Raw genomic sequence first — 19,552 nt, 5'->3', positions numbered from 1 at the left:
AAGTTATAGTCTTTTGCAGTTGTTGACATTTGTTTTGTCCCTTTTATTGTGTAATCATCTCCACAGGCGTCTTTTCTATGTCACACATAAATTTTATAATATGTTTATTTACTTTATTATGATTGTGTCTCATTTACTTACCTTATAATAAGGAAATAAGAATGCTGGAAGTTAGGATAGTTTATTCTACTTTCATTTGTGGCTTTTGGCAGTAATGAGAATTTTAGCTCGTAAAGGTAAGTCCTAGCAACCCATTTAGTATTATGTTGGAGACCTTGTGATGACTGCCATAAATATGACCCTAATTAATTGTTTAACATGTTGTCTAATCACATTTTTATGTGATCGATAACTTACTTCTATCTGTTCCCTGTTGAAGGATTTTTCTGTTTATCTTATTCTGTCTGAAAAATTGTTGTTTTTTGTATTCTTGTAATACATATTAATTAATCTATTAATTGAAGTATTGTCAATTGGGAATTAGTAGATAAAAATTTGAAATGTTATTGTGAGCTACTGAGAATGACTTCAGTGTAGCATTATCATTTTTAATACAATTTATATATTTTTAAGACATCACTTTGATATGATCCACTATCTCTCTTCACCTCTACATGCATATTACTCCCGTCACCCTGTGTAATTGTTTTTGCCCATTGTTTTATTTTGCTGCCCTCTATGAATGTTCTCACCTACCACTCTCAGCTGCAAGTTAACTGTTCCTGGATGCTGTGGCAGATGTCATATTACCTTTCACTTATGATAAGGATTTTCTTTACTAATGTCTTTAGTTCCTCTTCCTGTCTTCTACCTATCGTTTTTTATCTTCCATAGCACCACATGTCAAATTCTTCCATATTCTTGTGCCCTGTTTTTTGATTGTATACATTTCGCACCTTAAAATATCTTGTGCTTTCTAGACAAAAGAATTATTACACTTAATTTGCTTCTTTGTCTTCCCCAGCTGTTCTGATAAGCAAATGATTACTGTCTTTCCCATGATTAATCACCTTTTAGCTTTGTTTATCCTGAACACACATTCTGTTTTAAGTATTTTGTCCATTTCGTTCAACAGGTCTTACAAGTCTTCCTTACTTTTGGCCGAAATGAGGTTGTTAATGCTAACATGTGCATTGATGTCTTTTACTTTTGTGCTTTTATTACTCTTCCGAAAATTTGTTTTACTTCTTGTCTTGCTTCTTTTTGTAAAAGTTATAATGATGATAACCTGCAATTCTGCCTTACACTCTTTTTTTATATTAGATTTTTGTTATTCACTTGTTTTATATAGATGCTTGTCTGCCTGTACTTTACCCCTATTTTGTTAGAATTTAAAAATCTTATTCCACAAGCATTCTTTCTTTTTGTTGATACATATTGCATTGAACCAAGAACATACCAATTTTCCATTTAAAAATGACAATATTATGAAAAGTGTAATTGTTACTGACCGTATAGCAGAGATGCTGAGTCGCAGGTAGGCCCAACAAAAAGACTGTCAGACAGAGCTATTGGCCAAATAGGCCTTCACCAGACTAGGCAGGAAAAACACACACACACACACACACACACACACACAGTCTCTGGCTGCCAAGGCCAGACTGGTTTCATTGTGTGTGTGTGTGTGTGTGTGTGTGTGTGTGTGTGTGTGTGTGTGTGTGTTCTGATGAAGGTCTGTTTGGCCAAAACTTTGTTTGACAGGCTTTCTGTTTTGCCTATCTGCGACTCAGCATCTCTGCTACACTCCTGGAAATGGAAAAAAGAACACATTGACACCGGTGTGTCAGACCTACCATACTTGCTCCGGACACTGCGAGAGGGCTGTACAAGCAATGATCACACGCACGGCACAGCGGACACACCAGGAACCGCGGTGTTGGCCGTCGAATGGCGTTAGCTGCGCAGCATTTGTGCACCGCCGCCGTCAGTGTCAGCCAGTTTGCCGTGGCATACGGAGCTCCATCGCAGTCTTTATCACTGGTAGCATGCCGCGACAGCGTGGACGTGAACCGTATGTGCAGTTGACGGACTTTGAGCGAGGGCGTATAGTGGGCATGCGGGAGGCCGGGTGGACGTACCGCCGAATTGCTCAACACGTGGGGCGTGAGGTCTCCACAGTACATCGATGTTGTCGCCAGTGGTCGGCGGAAGGTGCACGTGCCCGTCGACCTGAGACCGGACCACAGCGACGCACGGATGCACGCCAAGACCGTAGGATCCTACGCAGTGCCGTAGGGGACCGCACCGCCACTTCCCAGCAAATTAGGGACACTGTTGCTCCTGGGGTATCGGCGAGGACCATTCGCAACCGTCTCCATGAAGCTGGGCTACGGTCCCGCACACCGTTAGGCCGTCTTCCGCTCACGCCCCAACATCGTGCAGCCCGCCTCCAGTGGTGTCGCGACAGGCGTGAATGGAGGGACTAATGGAGACGTGTCGTCTTCAGCGATGAGAGTCGCTTCTGCCTTGGTGCCAATGATGGTCGTATGCGTGTTTGGCGCTGTGCAGGTGAGCGCCACAATCAGGACTGCATACGACCGAGGCACACAGGGCCAACACCCGGCATCATGGTGTGGGGAGCGATGTCCTACACTGGCCGTACACCACTGGTGATCGTCGAGGGGACACTGAATAGTGCACGGTACATCCAAACCGTCATCGAACCCATCGTTCTACCATTCCTAGACCGGCAAGGGAACTTGGTGTTCCAACAGGACAATGCACGTCCGCATGTATCCCGTGCCACCCAACATGCTCTAGAAGGTGTAAGTCAACTACCCTGGCCAGCAAGATCTCCGGATCTGTCCCCCATTGAGCATGTTTGGGACTGGATGAAGCGTCGTCTCAGGCGGTCTGCACGTCCAGCACGAACGCTGGTCCAACTGAGGCGCCAGGTGGAAATGGCATGGCAAGCCGTTCCACAGGACTACATCCAGCATCTCTACGATCGTCTCCATGGGAGAATAGCAGCCTGCATTGCTGCGAAAGGTGGATATACACTGTACTAGTGCCGACATTGTGCATGCTCTGTTGCCTGTGTCTATGTGCCTGTGGTTCTGTCAGTGTGATCATGTGATGTATCTGACCCCAGGAATGTGTCAATAAAGTTTCCCCTTCCTGGGACAATGAATTCACGGTGTTCTTATTTCAATTTCCAGGAGTGTATGTGGTGAGTAGCAACTATCTTTTTCGTAATATTGTGATTCTTTGATCCTGGATATTCCATTGTTCAACTAAAGATGAAAATTATTTTGAGATAACATTATAGCTGAAATATTTGTTACTATAATAATAATAATAACAACATTTGAATATAATAGAGGGAAACATTCCACGTGGGAAAAATATATCTGAAAACAAAGATGATGTAACTTACCAAACGAAAGCGTTGGTATGTTGATACACACACAAACACACACACAAAATTCTCACACAAAAGTAGTTTCACTTTGTATTCACCTTTTCCTACTGTGGGTTGCGAAAGCTTGAATTTTGTGTGTGTGTTTGTGTTTGTTTGTGCGTCTATCAACATACCAACACTTTCGTTTGGTAAGTTACATCATCTTTGTTTTTAGATATAGTAACAACATTTGTTATATAAAAATAAAAGGTAGATTCTGGAACAGCCAAAATTGGTAAGACATGTCGTAGTTAAAACTACTACAGTACATCCACATTCGTGCTCAACAAGCTGTGGTAATTTATTAAAAATCAGATTTTACAAAAATATATTCAGCATTGTAAAATATAAGTCATTTAGTGGAAGAAAATGATGGAAAAATTTGATTACATTATCAAAACATGAAAGACATAATTAGCAAGATTATATCATAGAATTAGCTGCTGTTATACTTGACTACACAACAGCTGAAAAGTGTATTTTACTAAGTTAAGCTACACTAAACTGTGTTGTTGTTGTTCCTTAAGATGGAAGTAATACAGGGTGTTCAAAAAGTCTCTCCGCAGTGCTGTGTGATTGTTAGCCGTGCGTGCCATATGGTTGGTTGGTTGGTTGGTTGGTTGTTGGGGAAGGAGACCAGACAGTGAGGTCATCGGTCTCATCGGATTAGGGAGGGTCGGGGAAGGAAGTCGGCTGTGCCCTTTGAAAGGAACCATCCCGGAATTTGCCTGGAGCAATTTAGAGAAATCACGGAAAACCTAAATCAGGATGGCCGGACGCGGGATTGAACCGTCGTCCTCCCGAATGCAAGTCCGGTGTCTAACCACTGCGCCACCTCGCTCGGTTGCGTGCCATATGCTGCAGTGAATATACCGAAATGAAACTCAGTGAAGTACAAGTTATTAATTTATTGAATAAGCAGTTTTACAGAGATAAACGAAACGGGGGAATGTTGGGAGAGTAGTCCACTTGAAGGGAAGTAACCCAGGTAGGCGAACAATTGTACGGCATGCACAGCTAACAATCATACGGCACTACGGGGAGAATTTTTGAACACCCCGTAGTTTAGCAGAGTACTTTAAATGTACTGACCTCCCAAATTTCTGCCAGATCAGCACATTTTAAGTGTTGTGATTTGTATAAAAAGATCTACTCATCATTTGGAGGCAAGAGAAAACAGATATAAAAGTTACAGAAATGTGCGAGGTTTTGGAGAAAGTGGCTCCTTCTGCTGGCAGAAGGGTTGAAGCAGAAGGAAGAGGCATGAAGGAAAAGGGAAGGTTTAGAAACTGGGGGAGATATGGAAAAGTCACCCTGAAGAGCTGTTCAAGGGAGACTTACTCCTGTTAGACTCCCTTAACCCAAGGTTCTGGGCCACTTTTCTGTAACTCTCCCCAGTTCTTAAACCTTAGCCAGTCCTTTTCTTTTTTCATTCCTCGTCCTTTCCCTTCAGCCCTTCTGCCAGAAGGAGTAGTTACTGCCTGTGAAAACTTGCCCATTCCCAGAACTTTTGTGTGTGTTTGCCCACTCCACCACTTGGTTAGTAGATTTTTTTTATCAGTCCAATTATATTTTGAAAAATTGATTATTTTAGTTGATTTGTAGAAAAATATAATAGAAAGGGGCGTTTCACATTATTAAAATAGAAATACCTCATCCATACATTGCTATTGCCTTTCAGAACTGCTGTTTTATTTAGTTGTGAATTGAAGCCTGTATAGTTGAGATCACATTGCTATGGCTCAAACATTTACGTATATATTAGTTTGCAACTATTGTCTGTTGCTTATATGTACATTGCTGTTGCTTTATCATTTCAGCACTGTTGTTGATTACACAGTCTGGTTTACGTAGAATCGTTACAAATTTTTAAACCTGTCTGTGCTCTACACTAATTTCATTCATTTCACTGTGGCTTCTTGCAAGTATAAGCACAATTACTCCATTCATTATCTAGCTCGCTAGTTTTATTGTAACCATTGGCATAATTACAGCAATTTCCTCGTGTGTAGCTTTCCACATTTTATGATTATGACATTTAAACAAAATTCTTAAACTGTCTGCATCACCTCTGCTTCAAACAAACAAACATGAGATATAGGGAAAAAGACAGAATTCTCATACATCTCACAAATTTAAACCTCTAACTAGCAAATAGCATTCTCCAACACTGTTACCTGGTGAATGAGGCACCTTTCCACCTTATTCAAGTTAAATGTAGTAGGTTTATTAATTATATAGTAACTTGTAAGTCAACCTAAGATGTGATTTATCTTGTGTGGGAATGTAAAACTTTTGTCCGAAAATGAGTCTAGCAACAGTGGTTGAATTGTTGTTTACACGTAAATCTGGGAAGTGAAATATTTTAAAGAAAAAATATTTGACACTAAATACTAAATTATTTTGTGTCAACTTCTTTAATTGTATTCTTACAATTCTTTCAGTGAATACTATTCCAGTCTTGAAGGCTGACTCTATAAAGTACATCATGATGTTCCGAAGTGTGCTGCCCAGGGAAATGGTAGTGGGCTCTCTTCCCCAGATTGTTAAACACCTCACTGCTGTCAGTCATGTGGTGCACACATATGCTGCATGTGCAATAGAAAAAATTTTGGTAATGAAGACACCTGATGGAAGTCCAGTGTAAGTAGACACACAATTAAGTATTTCTAAAAATGTAGGTGAAACAGCTGGCAATATTCATAATAGTAATTAGTCAACTTGCTGGGAATATGTAAGAATGCCTGCAATTGTCAGTGCTATAGATTTGTCCATATAAAGTTTGTCAAGATTGTTAAAAGCCTACAGCTATATGCAGTGTGGTATAATTGTGATAAATGGGATTTATTTATTTAGATAATATTTGTCTGGAAATTTCAAGGAGTTAATATAGGAAAAATATTTTTATTGCTCGAGATACTGTACTCAAAAGGGGACCACGCCTACTCCTCACCACCAGTTTAATTCACACTTTTGGTATATGTAGAGCTTGGCCTGAAAAAGAAGTTGACAGAAATGGAAACTCCAGATGACAGTGTTCAGAAAAAAATGTATGGAAATTTTATTTGCAATCCCAAATTTTCATTTGTCTTTCCTATTCATGACTTTTATGAAAATGTTAATAAGTAAAATATATTTAGTATTGTTGTGATTTATTTTCAGTGAAAGTAATGTAAAAATTGAGGATAAATCTGAAAAAAAGTTTCCTTGTAGGGACTTGACCCTGTGACTAGGATGAAGGTCAGTAGCCTTTCTGTTGTGCCAACCATTGGCTATAAACTACAGTAAAATAGATCGCTCATACCTCGCCCAAACCAGGCCAAAAATGCTACTTTTTCCAAACATTTGGCCGCCTGGAGCTCCCACTTCTGTCTGGTTCAGTTGCGGGCAAGCCGTGCATATACAACAGATTTGGCCGAAATCGGTGATGAGTGGGTGTGGTCCCCTAGTCAGTCCACTCTAACAACGAGTTCTTGAATACATTATGCACACAACTATAGAAAGCTATTTGAAAATAAGTGGAAGGTATTTCATTTTATCTAGCATGTGTCATTTCATTGTATGTTATTAGTGACATTAAAACGTAAAACGATCAATTTTCAAGTGTTTCCTCAGTCATGGAACTAGAGAAGGTGATACCACATTAGCGTTGAAGCAACTTGCTCTTTTTCTGGCAATAGTACACACATTCATACGTACAATCGCACGGGCACCCAAATGTACGCACCTGTGGCCACGGCAAGACATATTATTGATACTCAGTTATTGAAAGTAGTTGCCTGAGCTGATGGAGATGGGGAGGCGATGGGTAAGGATTCAGGGAGGGGGGAGCAGGAAAGAGGTGTCTCTTTTGACAGATGACTTCGTGGCTACACAACATGATGAAAACAGATATAGGAAGGAGAGGGGGAGGGGTAACTGAGGGAGGGTAAAATAGGAGGGTGAAAAAGAGAGAAATGTGAAGATAGAGGGAGAGAGGGAGGGGAAAGAAAAAAGTGATAGGTTAAAAGGGGGAAGAGAGTGGGGAGGGACGGGGAAAATGTCCACATGGAGGAAGGGGGTAAGAGGAGCGGTGGGAGTAGGCAGTACATGATCTGGATGCAGAACGGGTGGTGTGGACAGAAGAGAGAAGGGAAAAAGCAAGGTGAGGCAGTGGGAACAGGATAGCAGATATTTAAGTTAGAGCAATCGTGAGAAAGCAGGATGTGTTGGAGAGAGAATTCCCATCTGTGTAGTTCAGAGAAACATGTGTTGGAAGGGAGTACCCAAATGGCCCATATAGTGAAGCAGCTATTGAAGTCATTTGTGTTATGGTGTGCAGCTTGTTGCAAGCGACTGGATCATCAAGTTTGCCGTTTGCCACAGTTTGGAGGTGGCCATTCATGCAAGTAGGCACTTGGTTACTTGTCATGCTCATGTGGACTTCTGAACAGTAACTGCAGCATGGCTAATGTATAACATGGGTAGAAAATGCCTGTGACTGGACTGTGGTGAGAGGTGATAGGTGAATGCATGGGGCATATATTGTACCTGGGCCGACCATAAGGATTGAGAGTATGATTGGGATAGAGGTGGACATTGATATTTTGTAGGTTGGGTGGGCAGCAGTAAACTACTTTGGGGGATGTGGGTAGGATTTTCCTGATTTAAGGACATGACAAGAGGTAATTGAAGATCTGGTGGACAATGTGGTTGAGCTTTTCAAGGCTAGTGTAATACTGAGTGAACGTAGGAGTGCTGGTTGGTGGATGGTTAAGAGTTTTAATGGTGTCAGAGGAGCAGGTGGCATGGGAGATTTGTTTATGGATGAGCTGGATAGGATATTACCTATCGGTAAAAGCCTCTGATAAGGTTATCAGTATATTTCGACGACTCCTGCTTTCCACTCTGAATACAGTAGCCACGGATTGTGAGGCTGTAAGGAAGAGACATATTGATTTGTCTCTACACTTGGCCTTTGAAAATGAAATAATTTTCGGTGTTGTCTTGGAGGATTAGGAAAGAGGTACTGGGTATGGTATCAGGGCGTTGGGAGATGTTGGTGACCGACAAGGAGTCTGGCCGTAATGAGACCGGAACTGTGAAGATGTGGTGAAAGAAGTGAGAAATGTCTTGAATGTAAGATGGGAGATCATAGGCAATAGTTTGGAGCTGTTGGTCAGCAAAGGCAGAGGCTCGTTCCATGAGAGTACTGTACCTGGCCACAGTGGAATGACAGTAGGGAGACCTGTGGGGTTGGTTTTGTGGAGTTTCGGAGTAGGTAAAAGGTAGGAGCTGTAGGGAGGAGGTTGCTGTTGTGAGGAGGCGGATAGATTAAGATATCAGTTTTTGAGGTGGCTAGGCTGCCTCCTCACACCAACAACCATTGCACTCCTATCTTTTACCTACGTGCTCCACAAACGTCACAAACCCATCCTCACAGACCTCCTGACTGGTTGTCCCTTTGTGGCTGGTTACAATTCTCCCACAGAAGGAACCTCTGCTTTTGCTGATCAACACCTTCAAACTATTGTCTTTAACCTCCCATCCTACATTCAAGACACTCAACACTTCTCACACCACTTCTCCACAGTTGTCAGTCACTGTGGATGCAATGTGCTTGAACACAAACATCCCCCCTGTCCATGACATTGTGGCCTTGTAATACTACCTTTTCCAATGTCCTCTGGATACCAAACTCACTACACCTCTTCCCTAATCCTCATAGCAATCTACATCCTGACCCACAATTATTTTGTTTCCGAAGATCAAATGTATGAACAAATGCATGGTACTGGCATGGGTACTCACGTGACACCATCTTGTGTCAACTTACGTATGGGAGGAATACTTCCTTTACAGTCAGCACCTTAAACCTTTTGTGTTGTTCATATTCATTGAGAATATTTTCGTTATCTGGATTCATTGCTGGGACCATCTTCACTCTTTCCACCATAACCTCAACACCTGTTCCCAAATCTGCTCCACCTGGTCCTTTTCAACTCACTGAGCCGCCTACCTAGATGTCGAACTCCAATAAAAGGCAGGACCACAAGTGAAAGTAGACATGTTGTATATCAGCCATGATGCAATTCCTGTACAACATTCTACTTGGGCATGACAAATAATTGTCTGCTTGCCTGAATGGTCACTACCAAACTGTGGCAAATTGCAGTCTTGATCATCCAGTTGCCGAACATGTTCCCTTTCTCTCTCTCTCTCTCTCTCTCTCCCCCTCTTCACCTTCACCTTCACCTTCTTTCCTTCCCTTCCCCCTTTCCCTGCCTCCAAGTTCCTGCCCTCTTCCTCTTCCTACATCTCTTTTTTTGTGATATTCTGGGTACTCTTTTCATCGTGTTATTAGCAATACAGGGGAATTTTTGGTCATATCTTATGGGCTGAAGATGCCTGTATATTGTTTCAACTTTTGTCATATCAACATTTTCTGATGATAACTCATTAACATCCAATCATTTAGCTCTTTATTGTTTTGGGGTTGATGCATTCTGAAGATACCATGACTTGTCACAAGTCTTAGCTCTTTTTTTTAGAGGGAGAATGAAGTACCCTGATCATTGTTCATAATTTTTCCATGAAGTTGATAATGTTTAGGAATAAAAACATGCAGAATGGGGTGTGTGTGGAACAGGAAGAACCGGGGGGGGGGGGGGGGGGGCTAGTGCTTCTTTCCTCCTTTATCATGATATATTGCGTAGGATTTAGTACAATGTTCTTTTGCTGTTGGTGATTGTTCCCTGGGAATAGTAGGGACATAAAAAGGCCAAGATGCCAAGCACTTAGCTTGGCTCTGAGATAGCACTTATAGCGATGAAACTTTTAATTTTTTTGTATTGGTACAAATTGCATCTGCAGAATAGTGTTGTTCACACTGTTTTTCAACTGTCTGCTGCATTGGAGAGTGGCTGTATTTCTCTTGATGGTGGTCCATGTGATAGCATCCCTTAATTAAACTACAGATGAAATGCCAAGAAAGTGTTAAATAATTTGATGATTTACCTGTTAAAAGTTGTATGAAATTTCTTAGACCACAGGGATATTGTAAGAGAGTACTATATTTTGTACCTGAAGAATTAAAAGATGTGCAGTATGTGCACTACATTGGTTTAATGTGGACTAAAAGTAAATGCAAAACAGATTTTGCATTAATATTTGGCCATTTGAGAAAAGTGAAAGTAGACTGGTTTCTTACTGTAGATGAGACTTAGCATTGCATTGATTGCAATAAATCAACTTCATCTGCCAGGAGAGTTGTACCAAATGTTCAAGGATGTGAAAGGGATTCCTCTTGTTAATTACCATGCAGCTGATGCAAACACAAGTATTTGCTTCAAATAGATTGAAAATGTGTGGGGGAAATAAGCACATTTTTCTTTGGGGCAATAAAGTAATGTTGACAATATGAACAGTAGAGAATTTGAGGTATGAATTTTTAAGAAATTCACATTCTTCACAATATTGATTGTCACCTACAATTATTTATAACAGAAATATGTCTTTAAATATCAGGTTGTGGCAGTTGTAGCTGAATACTTTATGGATCTTCCGCAGTTGTTCTTCAGGGATAGAATATAATCATTGGGCAAAGTTCAGTGAGTTAGAGGCTACTATGCTGAAAAATAAATGCTTCGTTGGCCTATAAACAGCCTTTCACTGACAGGGTAAGAACTTCTTACCTAGGCCTCATTATTACTTCAATTTCGATCAGTTGATTCCTGCTTGACATCTCCCCCCCCACACTCTAGAGAAACTGTTAAACTGTTAGGACTGGTAGCAAGATTCATTGTTTGAGTGTTGCTTCCTCCAACATTTCTTCTCTGAGATCATTAGTATTCCATAGTGTGTACTGCAGTAGTGTCATACTTGTCAATACTTGCAATGTTAAGACATTGATGTTTTCTCTCCTGGGGCTGCAATACCTCATTACCTTGGAGAGGATTCCTCATTTTCTGGCAGTCCACATATTGTGATATAACCTACCTGATATTTATTCATATATTATTTGCTGGACAATCTGACATTCAGGTTCTACTTCTGTGAAAATTATCTCTAGGAAGAGGGGGAAGAAGCACAGCTTAGCACCAAACCGGTTGTCATTAATACATATAATCCAGAAACTATTTGCAGTTGGTTTTTACAAAAAATGACAATGTACCCAATAAAAATGAAATCTTTTCCTTGATGTAATCCTTCTCCTTCTTCTCATTTCAGTAGTGAGGAGTCTACCATTGCACACTATTGTCATGGTATTGTTTTATTAAAAGTTGTGCCAAGTGATTAATGCATGCCTTTTTTATGTACAACAGGGTCGGTTCAGATGACTTCATCTTACACCCTGTCCGTGCTGTTTTTCTAGCATTAACAAATTTTCATTCAAATGGCATTTTTAGGAGTAGTGTAGTGTTTATAGCCAACGGGGTATATAAAATGTCACCTCGTATTTGTGAAATAGCTTCTTAAGCCTCTCAGAATCACAGTTATCTGAATTTTCTGTCTATAAGGTAATGCACAGTGAGAACTGCATATTTTAGTATTGTTGGAAAGTCTGCTTTGAACCACAGGCCAGGAAGTCTGAAAGAGAGACACACAGAACACTTACTACAGTATAAAGCATGTTATCTTTATTTGTAAGTTTGTTCATGCAGGCATCAAGCTTACTTATTGACCCCATGTATTCCTCTTTCATTTGCACGGAACTGTCAAAGAGCTGCTACTATGCTGGGTAGTAGCACTGGAACAGTAATTCTTTGAAGTCATGCTGTATGTACTCTAAAGATTATGCTTGTGGAGCTGTCCAAGGGAAAACTATCAGTTGATTTCATTACTAGTTTTCATCTGTGCACTTTAACCTGCGATATCAGTAGCTCACGGTTAATGGAATATTAATGAAGAAATGTACATGCGTGTTCAGGCCAAGGAAGCATACAGGATCAAAAAAGCAAACAGACTCTAGTGTATAGCTACCACATGAAAAGGTTAAGTGGTTTGTCACTATTGTGTGTATAGATTATGATTCATGTTTTCATTGAGGCACTGCGGCCTGCGGCGTAGTCCAGCTACCTGCGCTAAGTGCCTGTTCTGGAGCAACCCGCGCTGCCTCACCCGATCTGTGCTGAATATTTCTGGAGTGACTACGATGACTCCAGGTGAAGCACTGTGACCTCTCACAGCTGATACAGAATAAATGCTCACACTACGTAGTTTCTCTACAGATGAATTACTGCAGAATCAAGCTGAATTGTTAAAATTATTTTCCGTCGCTGAGAATAATATCTTGCTTGTAGTTTTTTCACACGATTTTTGTAGCTTGTGCCGAAATCTGCAGGGTTCATTAGATTTACCTCAATAGTTTACTGTTCTTTCTTGCATACTTGTTTACAACATCTGCATTTCTCTGTTGGTTCCTCACTGTACTGATGCAAGAACGAGTAAAATAAGCCATAGATTACAGACAACTGTATAATTTGTTTAGAAACGTGTTTGGAAATTTCACTTGGCCTACTATTTGTTTCTGAGAATACAACAAACTGGGTGCTCAGCCATCTGCTGTCAGATACTGTACCTGTAATAGGTACACTGTGTAAAGCGTTCCTTCCAAGCACAGATGCAGCCATCCTTTGCAGATGATAATCGGTGCTATTATAATTTGGAATCGCTGGAAATGACTGAGTGTCTGCCACAGATCTTTTTTCTTGTGCTGTACTTTTAATTGTTGCACATAAGTATGAAACACATTTTCCAACATTTGAAAGCTGTGAAATCCCTGTCTCTCTCTCTCTTTTTTTTTTTTTTTTTTTTTTTTTTTTTTGGGCACGTTAAAAACACTTATAAAGAAGATTGAAAGTTATGAACTGTAAATTTAGGAGTTCTTGTTACACTTTGTGAATATAATTTCCATCCTCTTTTTGATCTGGTCTTTGGACAAGCACTGGCCAAGTTAAAAATATATTTTTATTTTGTTTCTTGCTTTTTATAATTTTTTCATTTTTGAAGTTTTTTCTGATATTATTGTATTTGTTCTGTGCTGCGATTAGTAATTCGTTTTCGTGTGGTAATTTTCAAAACATGGTATGACACGCAAGGGTACCTTGCAAGTTTCACATTCGTAAGTGCTTTCTCAATGCACCTTCAGTTTCCAGCAAACAATGCATTTATGCGTTAGTGTACTTCTCTTGGAATGCTCACTTGTTATAATGTTTGGAAAATGCCTACCCATAAACCTTAGAGGATTACCATCAGAACATCTTCCCCTGCCAGCTTCTCTGTGCTCTAATGCGTATGTTTCTGCACGTTCCAATACCAGTGACTGATGAAATTCTGCTGTTGACGTTTTACGAGCTGTGTAGGACCTGAGTGTTTAAAACACACAGATAATTGTTTTTCATGTGCAACATACGGAGCTAAGCAGCATATCAGAATGGTCAACTGCTCCCATACTCAAGTTATAATTTACAATGCTTTGTGGTTTCTTAATTTTCTCTCTAGTATTCCTGTCAGTCTTCCCCATGTCTACCATTGCTGTGCTGGTACATGTGGTCAACATCCGCACTTTCCTTTTGTCACACCACTTTATATCAATTATTGTGTTAGTGTACATAAATTGAATATCTCCTCATTTCACTTTCTTCTGAAGTTTAGGCATATTGCATCTGTTCCTAGGGACAGTACCACGTGTGTTCGTCCGATGACTGTGAAGCCAGGAACAGAAGCTTGGGCTTGAGTACCAAGTACTGAGGTAGATAGTATGTCTGTATTCTAAATAGGGCTTTATTAGTGTAGCCACTATGTCACCACTTTTCCCCAAATTGTGGAACTCAGTTTCTGTTGATGTCCATGTATAAACAATGAAATTTTAGACTGGTTATGTCTTTTAATCACATAACACAAATGTTTTTATTCTGAATCTACTCTGTTTCAATGGAATAAATTCTCTGCCTTTTTATAATAACAAACTTTCATAAATGCAGAGTTTCTGATGTGGATTAAATGCACAATGGAATTCTGTACAAACTTTATCAACAGTGTCCCTAATTTTGAATAATCTGTCTTGTCCAGTATTGACAGAGTTGAAACTTCCTGGCAGATTAAAACTGTGTGCCCGACCGAGACTCGAACTCGGGACCTTTACCTTTCGCGGGCAAGTGCTCTACCATCTGAGCTACCGAAGCACGGCTCACGCCCGGTACTCACAGCTTTACTTCTGCCAGTACCTCGTCTCCTACCTTCTCATTCTGGATTGACAGAGTTGTCACTGAAATGTAACTTTCTCATAACAAACAAAATGCAGTCCCTTGACATGAGTTCTCTAAAAATTGGAGTATTTAGAACAACACTTCTAGTCCAGTATTTGCTAATTTCAGTTTTTTCATGTGAGGCATCAGAACACAAACAGCTCTGAAACAATACATTTCTTCATATTTAGTATCTTTCCACTTTGATATTCAAGAATGCACTGTCTCTGGAGTATTCTCCTTGGTGAATAAAAAAAACCAATTCGTTTAGACAGCTCTATATTTAATCAGTTCTTCTGTGAAGAATAACATGAAAACTGACAGAATGCTTGGCTCATTCCCTATTTGATACACATATCCTGATAGAGTATCATCAAATGTGTGATTAACTGGTCAAAAATCATTTTCTTTCCAGTCAAATTTATTGCTAAGGTGTGATTTCTTTGTAGGGGTTTCACTGTCACTTTCTGTCTTCAGATCAGAACAACTAACATCTCTTGTTGAAACACGAGATTGCACTGACACCCATGCTGACGTGGATGGTTTAGGACTACAGCTTTTCGATTCTGTGGGAGAGCTATCACTTTTGTCAAGATCAAGTAGTTCATGCTTACTGTCGCTCCTCGTAAGAATCTCCATGATTTCTTCCTCAGTGCATCCACTATGTCTTGCCATTTTCGTTGTAAAATACAGGATGTGAGGAGCACCGAAGTAAATTCTGATGAACAGTAAACTGTAGTGTGAAGCCTAGGCTCGCAACAGACAGAGATTGAGACGACAATCTAGCAGTCACAACTGTGAAAGGCTGCTGAGGCATGGGGTGGGAAGTCCGCTGTGCAAATCAGGTAGTGGCACATCTGCACTCATCATCAGCACACAGGAGCCTGCACGTGGATGTGACTTAACTCATCAACAGCACTCAAACTGGTGGCCATAACTAAACTCGTCATTATCACCCAGGGAGCAGCAAGCAGCATGACGAGTAAACTTGTCACCAGCAGTCAAAGGATTAAAGAGGTGCCACATCTATGTGAATGAGCTCTCTTATTGCGTAAACAATGTGGCTAGTACTATACTCAGTTGTTGGAATAAGCAGACAAGTTTTAGGAATATATGAGATGATGGGAGAAACATTCCGTTAAATACTCAAGGTAATTTGTGGTGACCTTGGAAAGCAAGTCATAAACAATGTTTGAGTGAATTTATTTAAAGTTGTGCAGATGTACATCAATTAACCTTCAATGACTGTCATTTATGGCACGAGTGAAAGACAAGCATAAAGTGTAGCATAAAATACTCTGAAAACCTAAAACTGGAAATATATACCATACACCACATTTGCAAACCACCAGAATCGCTACCCTACTGGCATAAAATGCCAATAAGCAGTGATAATAATTTGGACAACTAATGACAATTTACCACAAAAAAGATCCAGTGCAGTAACTATAAGCATATAAGATACGCCACCCTTTTCACTTGAACAAATTATTTTTTGAGGTAGATGTGCAATTTCAGTCCATAGATTCCAAACTATAACCTGCTTATAATACTTTCATCCTCAGGATGCCACAAACTCACTCTTTCTTGGATGAAACTTATCAGTTTCTTACGCTCCATATTTTGTGTGTGAGAACGTTGGTCTATTTGGCCAAAGAAAACAAACTGATTTGAATTTCACTGAATGTCGTCCGAAGTGTGTACGTTCAGGAGATGAGGTCAGCTATAGTGTGACCACACACGTAGTGGTATACTGATTTATAAAGATCGGCCGACTCTCGCCAATGTTGGTCGGCGGCGGAATCCACCGATATCAGAGCCACTGTGACCGCAGCCTGATCCCATATTTTGCACTTCTTTTTCCAATTTTTCAGTGCAGCATTCATACTGTGGCTGGTCCAGTTTCTCTCCATTCTCATTACAATTGTTTTGGTAAGCACTAATTTTTTGAAAGGGGAACTGAAGTGCTCACTGAAGCAGGAAATGGTCAGAACCACATTCTGTTTCCCTGTAGACTCTGCAATCCTCCACATTTACACAATTACTTCCTTCCCTATAACATGATCAGTTATAGAATATAACTTTCTTGCAGGCTGTATCCAGGTATATATATGGATCTCTTAGTGTTGAAAAAAGCAATTTGATATCTGAAGACTGTACTGTCTTCGCATTTCTAACAGCCTCTCTCCATTATCATTCACAGTATCGTCCCCAAATTTGCCTACAATCTTGCTTGCACCCTACTTACCCACTATTCCATTAAAATCTCCTAAAAGATACAGCTCCTTCCTGTTGCTAATGCCCTAGGAGGTTTGACAAATTATAAAAGAAATTATTCTTCTCAGCATCAGTAGCATTATTTGTGGGTGCATGTGCTGCAATGACCACTACGTCATATCCTCCTAGCTTCATATCCACACGTTCCTGATATTCGTTAACACAATCCCATTTCTTAATGCAGCATTTCCACTTTTTATGTACTGCAGTGGATATCCCCTTTTTTGCCCAGCACTGTTTGTTCACTTCACTGTAAATATGAACCTAATCATCTATTTCCTTTACTCCTTTAACTTTCCTTTGTTTCTTCTAGTGCTATTACACGTACATTGTTCCAGTGGGTTTCTTTGAATTCTTCTGTTTTTGTTGTTGTGATGCCCTGAGTGTTGTGTGTACCCAAGTTCATATACCATTTTAATTTCCCAGATTGATTCCATTTAATTCTGATAGGGTCCCAGGCTTTACTCTTGGACTTTTTGCAGACTGATATTTTCTGATTGATGGGGAGCAGACTCAAAGCCTCAACCCCCAACGTGGAGGTTCAAGTAATTTTTGATCAAGATTTTCTTCCTTTAAACCGATTGTTGTTCTGGACTTAAGGGCTCAGTCCGCCCTGTGTTTTAATTAGAATTCCACTGGCTCCACTGTACTGAGGTCCATCCTCTACACTGTTGCTACTACTGGGGACAGAATAGGAAGCTGAAAGACACCCTCGGGCCTCAAAAACTAATACTTTTGGGGCCTTGGGGGGGCTGGGGGCGGGGGGAACTGGTACAAGTAAGTGGAAGTAATTGCAGACTTAGTTAATGGCCCATGTGGTTGCCACCCAATATTCCCAAGAAAGGGCCCCTCTAGGTGAAATACATGTTGTCTGGAATCTCACCAACTGACAATTCTGGCATTGGCGACCCTACCAGGAGCCTTGCTCCTGTCAGCATAGCTCAGTGGATCACTGAGACACAAACCTTCCCACCAGTGTAAGTGTGGTAGTCAATGGGGTGGGTGTATACTTCCTTTTCTTTCTTTCCTGTACAGCATCCCTCCCTCCTGCTATTATGTTTGTTTGATCTTTGTCCACCTGTCTGTCACCTAGGTCTTGTCTTGTTTTATTCTCATGATTTATTACATTACTTCTTACCTTTTTTTAAAATTTCTTTTGCTCCCTACCCACTTTGACCAACATTCTTTTCCAAATTTCTCCAAAGTAAAACTGTGCGGGGAAGGGCAGCCAGTATGGTATGAGTATCTGTCGAGTGGCATTAATCCTGAAATGCAGTTCTGGGGAAACTACTTGCCACATTCTAAATATAACATGGTAGCCAGTCCATTGTAAGAGTGTTGCTGCACAGCTTTAGCCCCCCATACAATGCAGGGATTTCACTGCAGGGGTCTCTGCTGTAAATTGTCCATGAATGTCAAGGAATAAGTACCCATCCCCATTGGGACTCCTGGCAACACTCACAACCCCAAATGTCTTTTGCCATGACTGGCTGCACCCGTGGAGATAACCACCCAGCTAGAGTGGGTAACACCAGGCTAGGCAGTCTGCCATGAAGCAACTTACTTACTGAAGTCTGCATTTGTGAGAGTCTTGCAGTCTTTCACATCAAAAGCCTCACTACAGTGCTTGCAAGTACACCACCAAAGACTATTGGCTATGCCATGGGAGGAGGGCCACAGGTATGGATGTGGAGAATCTTATACTCTGCAGTACCTAGTTTGCACAAAAGCAGATCCTTTCTAATGACCAAACCTTCTTCGAGGAGCATGTCTAGGTGTAGCAGCAGTTCATAAGTTGTGGAGTGGCTCCTTCTTGAACAAGTGTGTGGACTCTGCTCAGTCTTGAGCCTTTATCTCGTATACTTCTGTGTGTAATATTCATTTCATTACACCCCATAGGAGCTTAAAAACAAAATGCAAGGCATTATCTTTCACTGGTACTTGGTATTACAATCAGGTGAAGAACTGCATATCAACCTGGAATGTAAGACTGCATGTCAACCTGGATTTTAAGGAGATACAGTTTGTCAGCCATACTATAAGGGGTCAAAGGGTAAATAGAGTTGTCACAGGAGCATTGACTCTTAAGTGTTCCCAAGAGGAACATGCTTCCAGAAAAGGTGAAGATCATTGATTGCAACTGTGACGTCAAGTCCTACCTTCTACCACCTGTTGTAAACAATGTGTGGATAATTGACGAGATCCATTTCCATTTGTCCATCTACTTTGACAAGCAGAACTTAAGATTTTGGAGTGATATGAATCCTAAACAGCATCAGCAACCTCTCCAGTCCACAAAAGTTATTACGAACTGCACTATGCCCTTATCAGGGTTCATGGGGCCCTACTTTTTCAACAGTGATCCAGACAATACTGTGACATTGATTTCACAGAGATGCACAGATATGCTGGAAAGCAATTTTACTCCAAAACTTCCTCAGTGCAAAGTTGATGAGGAGACGTTTTTTCATCAAGGTGGAGCAGCCTCCCAAATGTCAAAAGTAAGCATGAATCTTGTTAATATTTTATTTCCAAAACATCAAAAAGTTCAAAAGACAAGTCAACAAAGACGAAGGTGATTGGTGATTCCAGCAGGGCCAGCAGCTCGGGTATATCTCCTGCATGGAAATGCATACTCCCTCCCTCC

At 40.6% G+C, this 19,552-nt stretch overlaps 1 protein-coding gene across 1 annotated transcript in view; it reads left to right on the top strand.

Moving 5' to 3' along the window:
- The window catches only part of LOC126416206 (exportin-2), a 165,315-nt gene that overhangs the window by 89,515 nt on the left and 56,248 nt on the right, over positions 1 to 19,552 (top strand). The window contains exon 11 of the mRNA XM_050083798.1: positions 5,845 to 6,043. Within this exon, the coding sequence (XP_049939755.1) occupies positions 5,845 to 6,043 (199 nt within the window). The remainder of the gene's footprint in view (positions 1 to 5,844; positions 6,044 to 19,552) is intronic.

The sequence above is a fragment of the Schistocerca serialis genome, chromosome 8 (genome assembly GCF_023864345.2).
Source record: "Schistocerca serialis cubense isolate TAMUIC-IGC-003099 chromosome 8, iqSchSeri2.2, whole genome shotgun sequence".
Taxonomy (NCBI): Eukaryota; Metazoa; Arthropoda; class Insecta; order Orthoptera; family Acrididae; genus Schistocerca; species Schistocerca serialis.
Note: the sequence above shows the minus strand (reverse complement) of the source record. Positions and strands in the feature narration are given on the sequence as shown.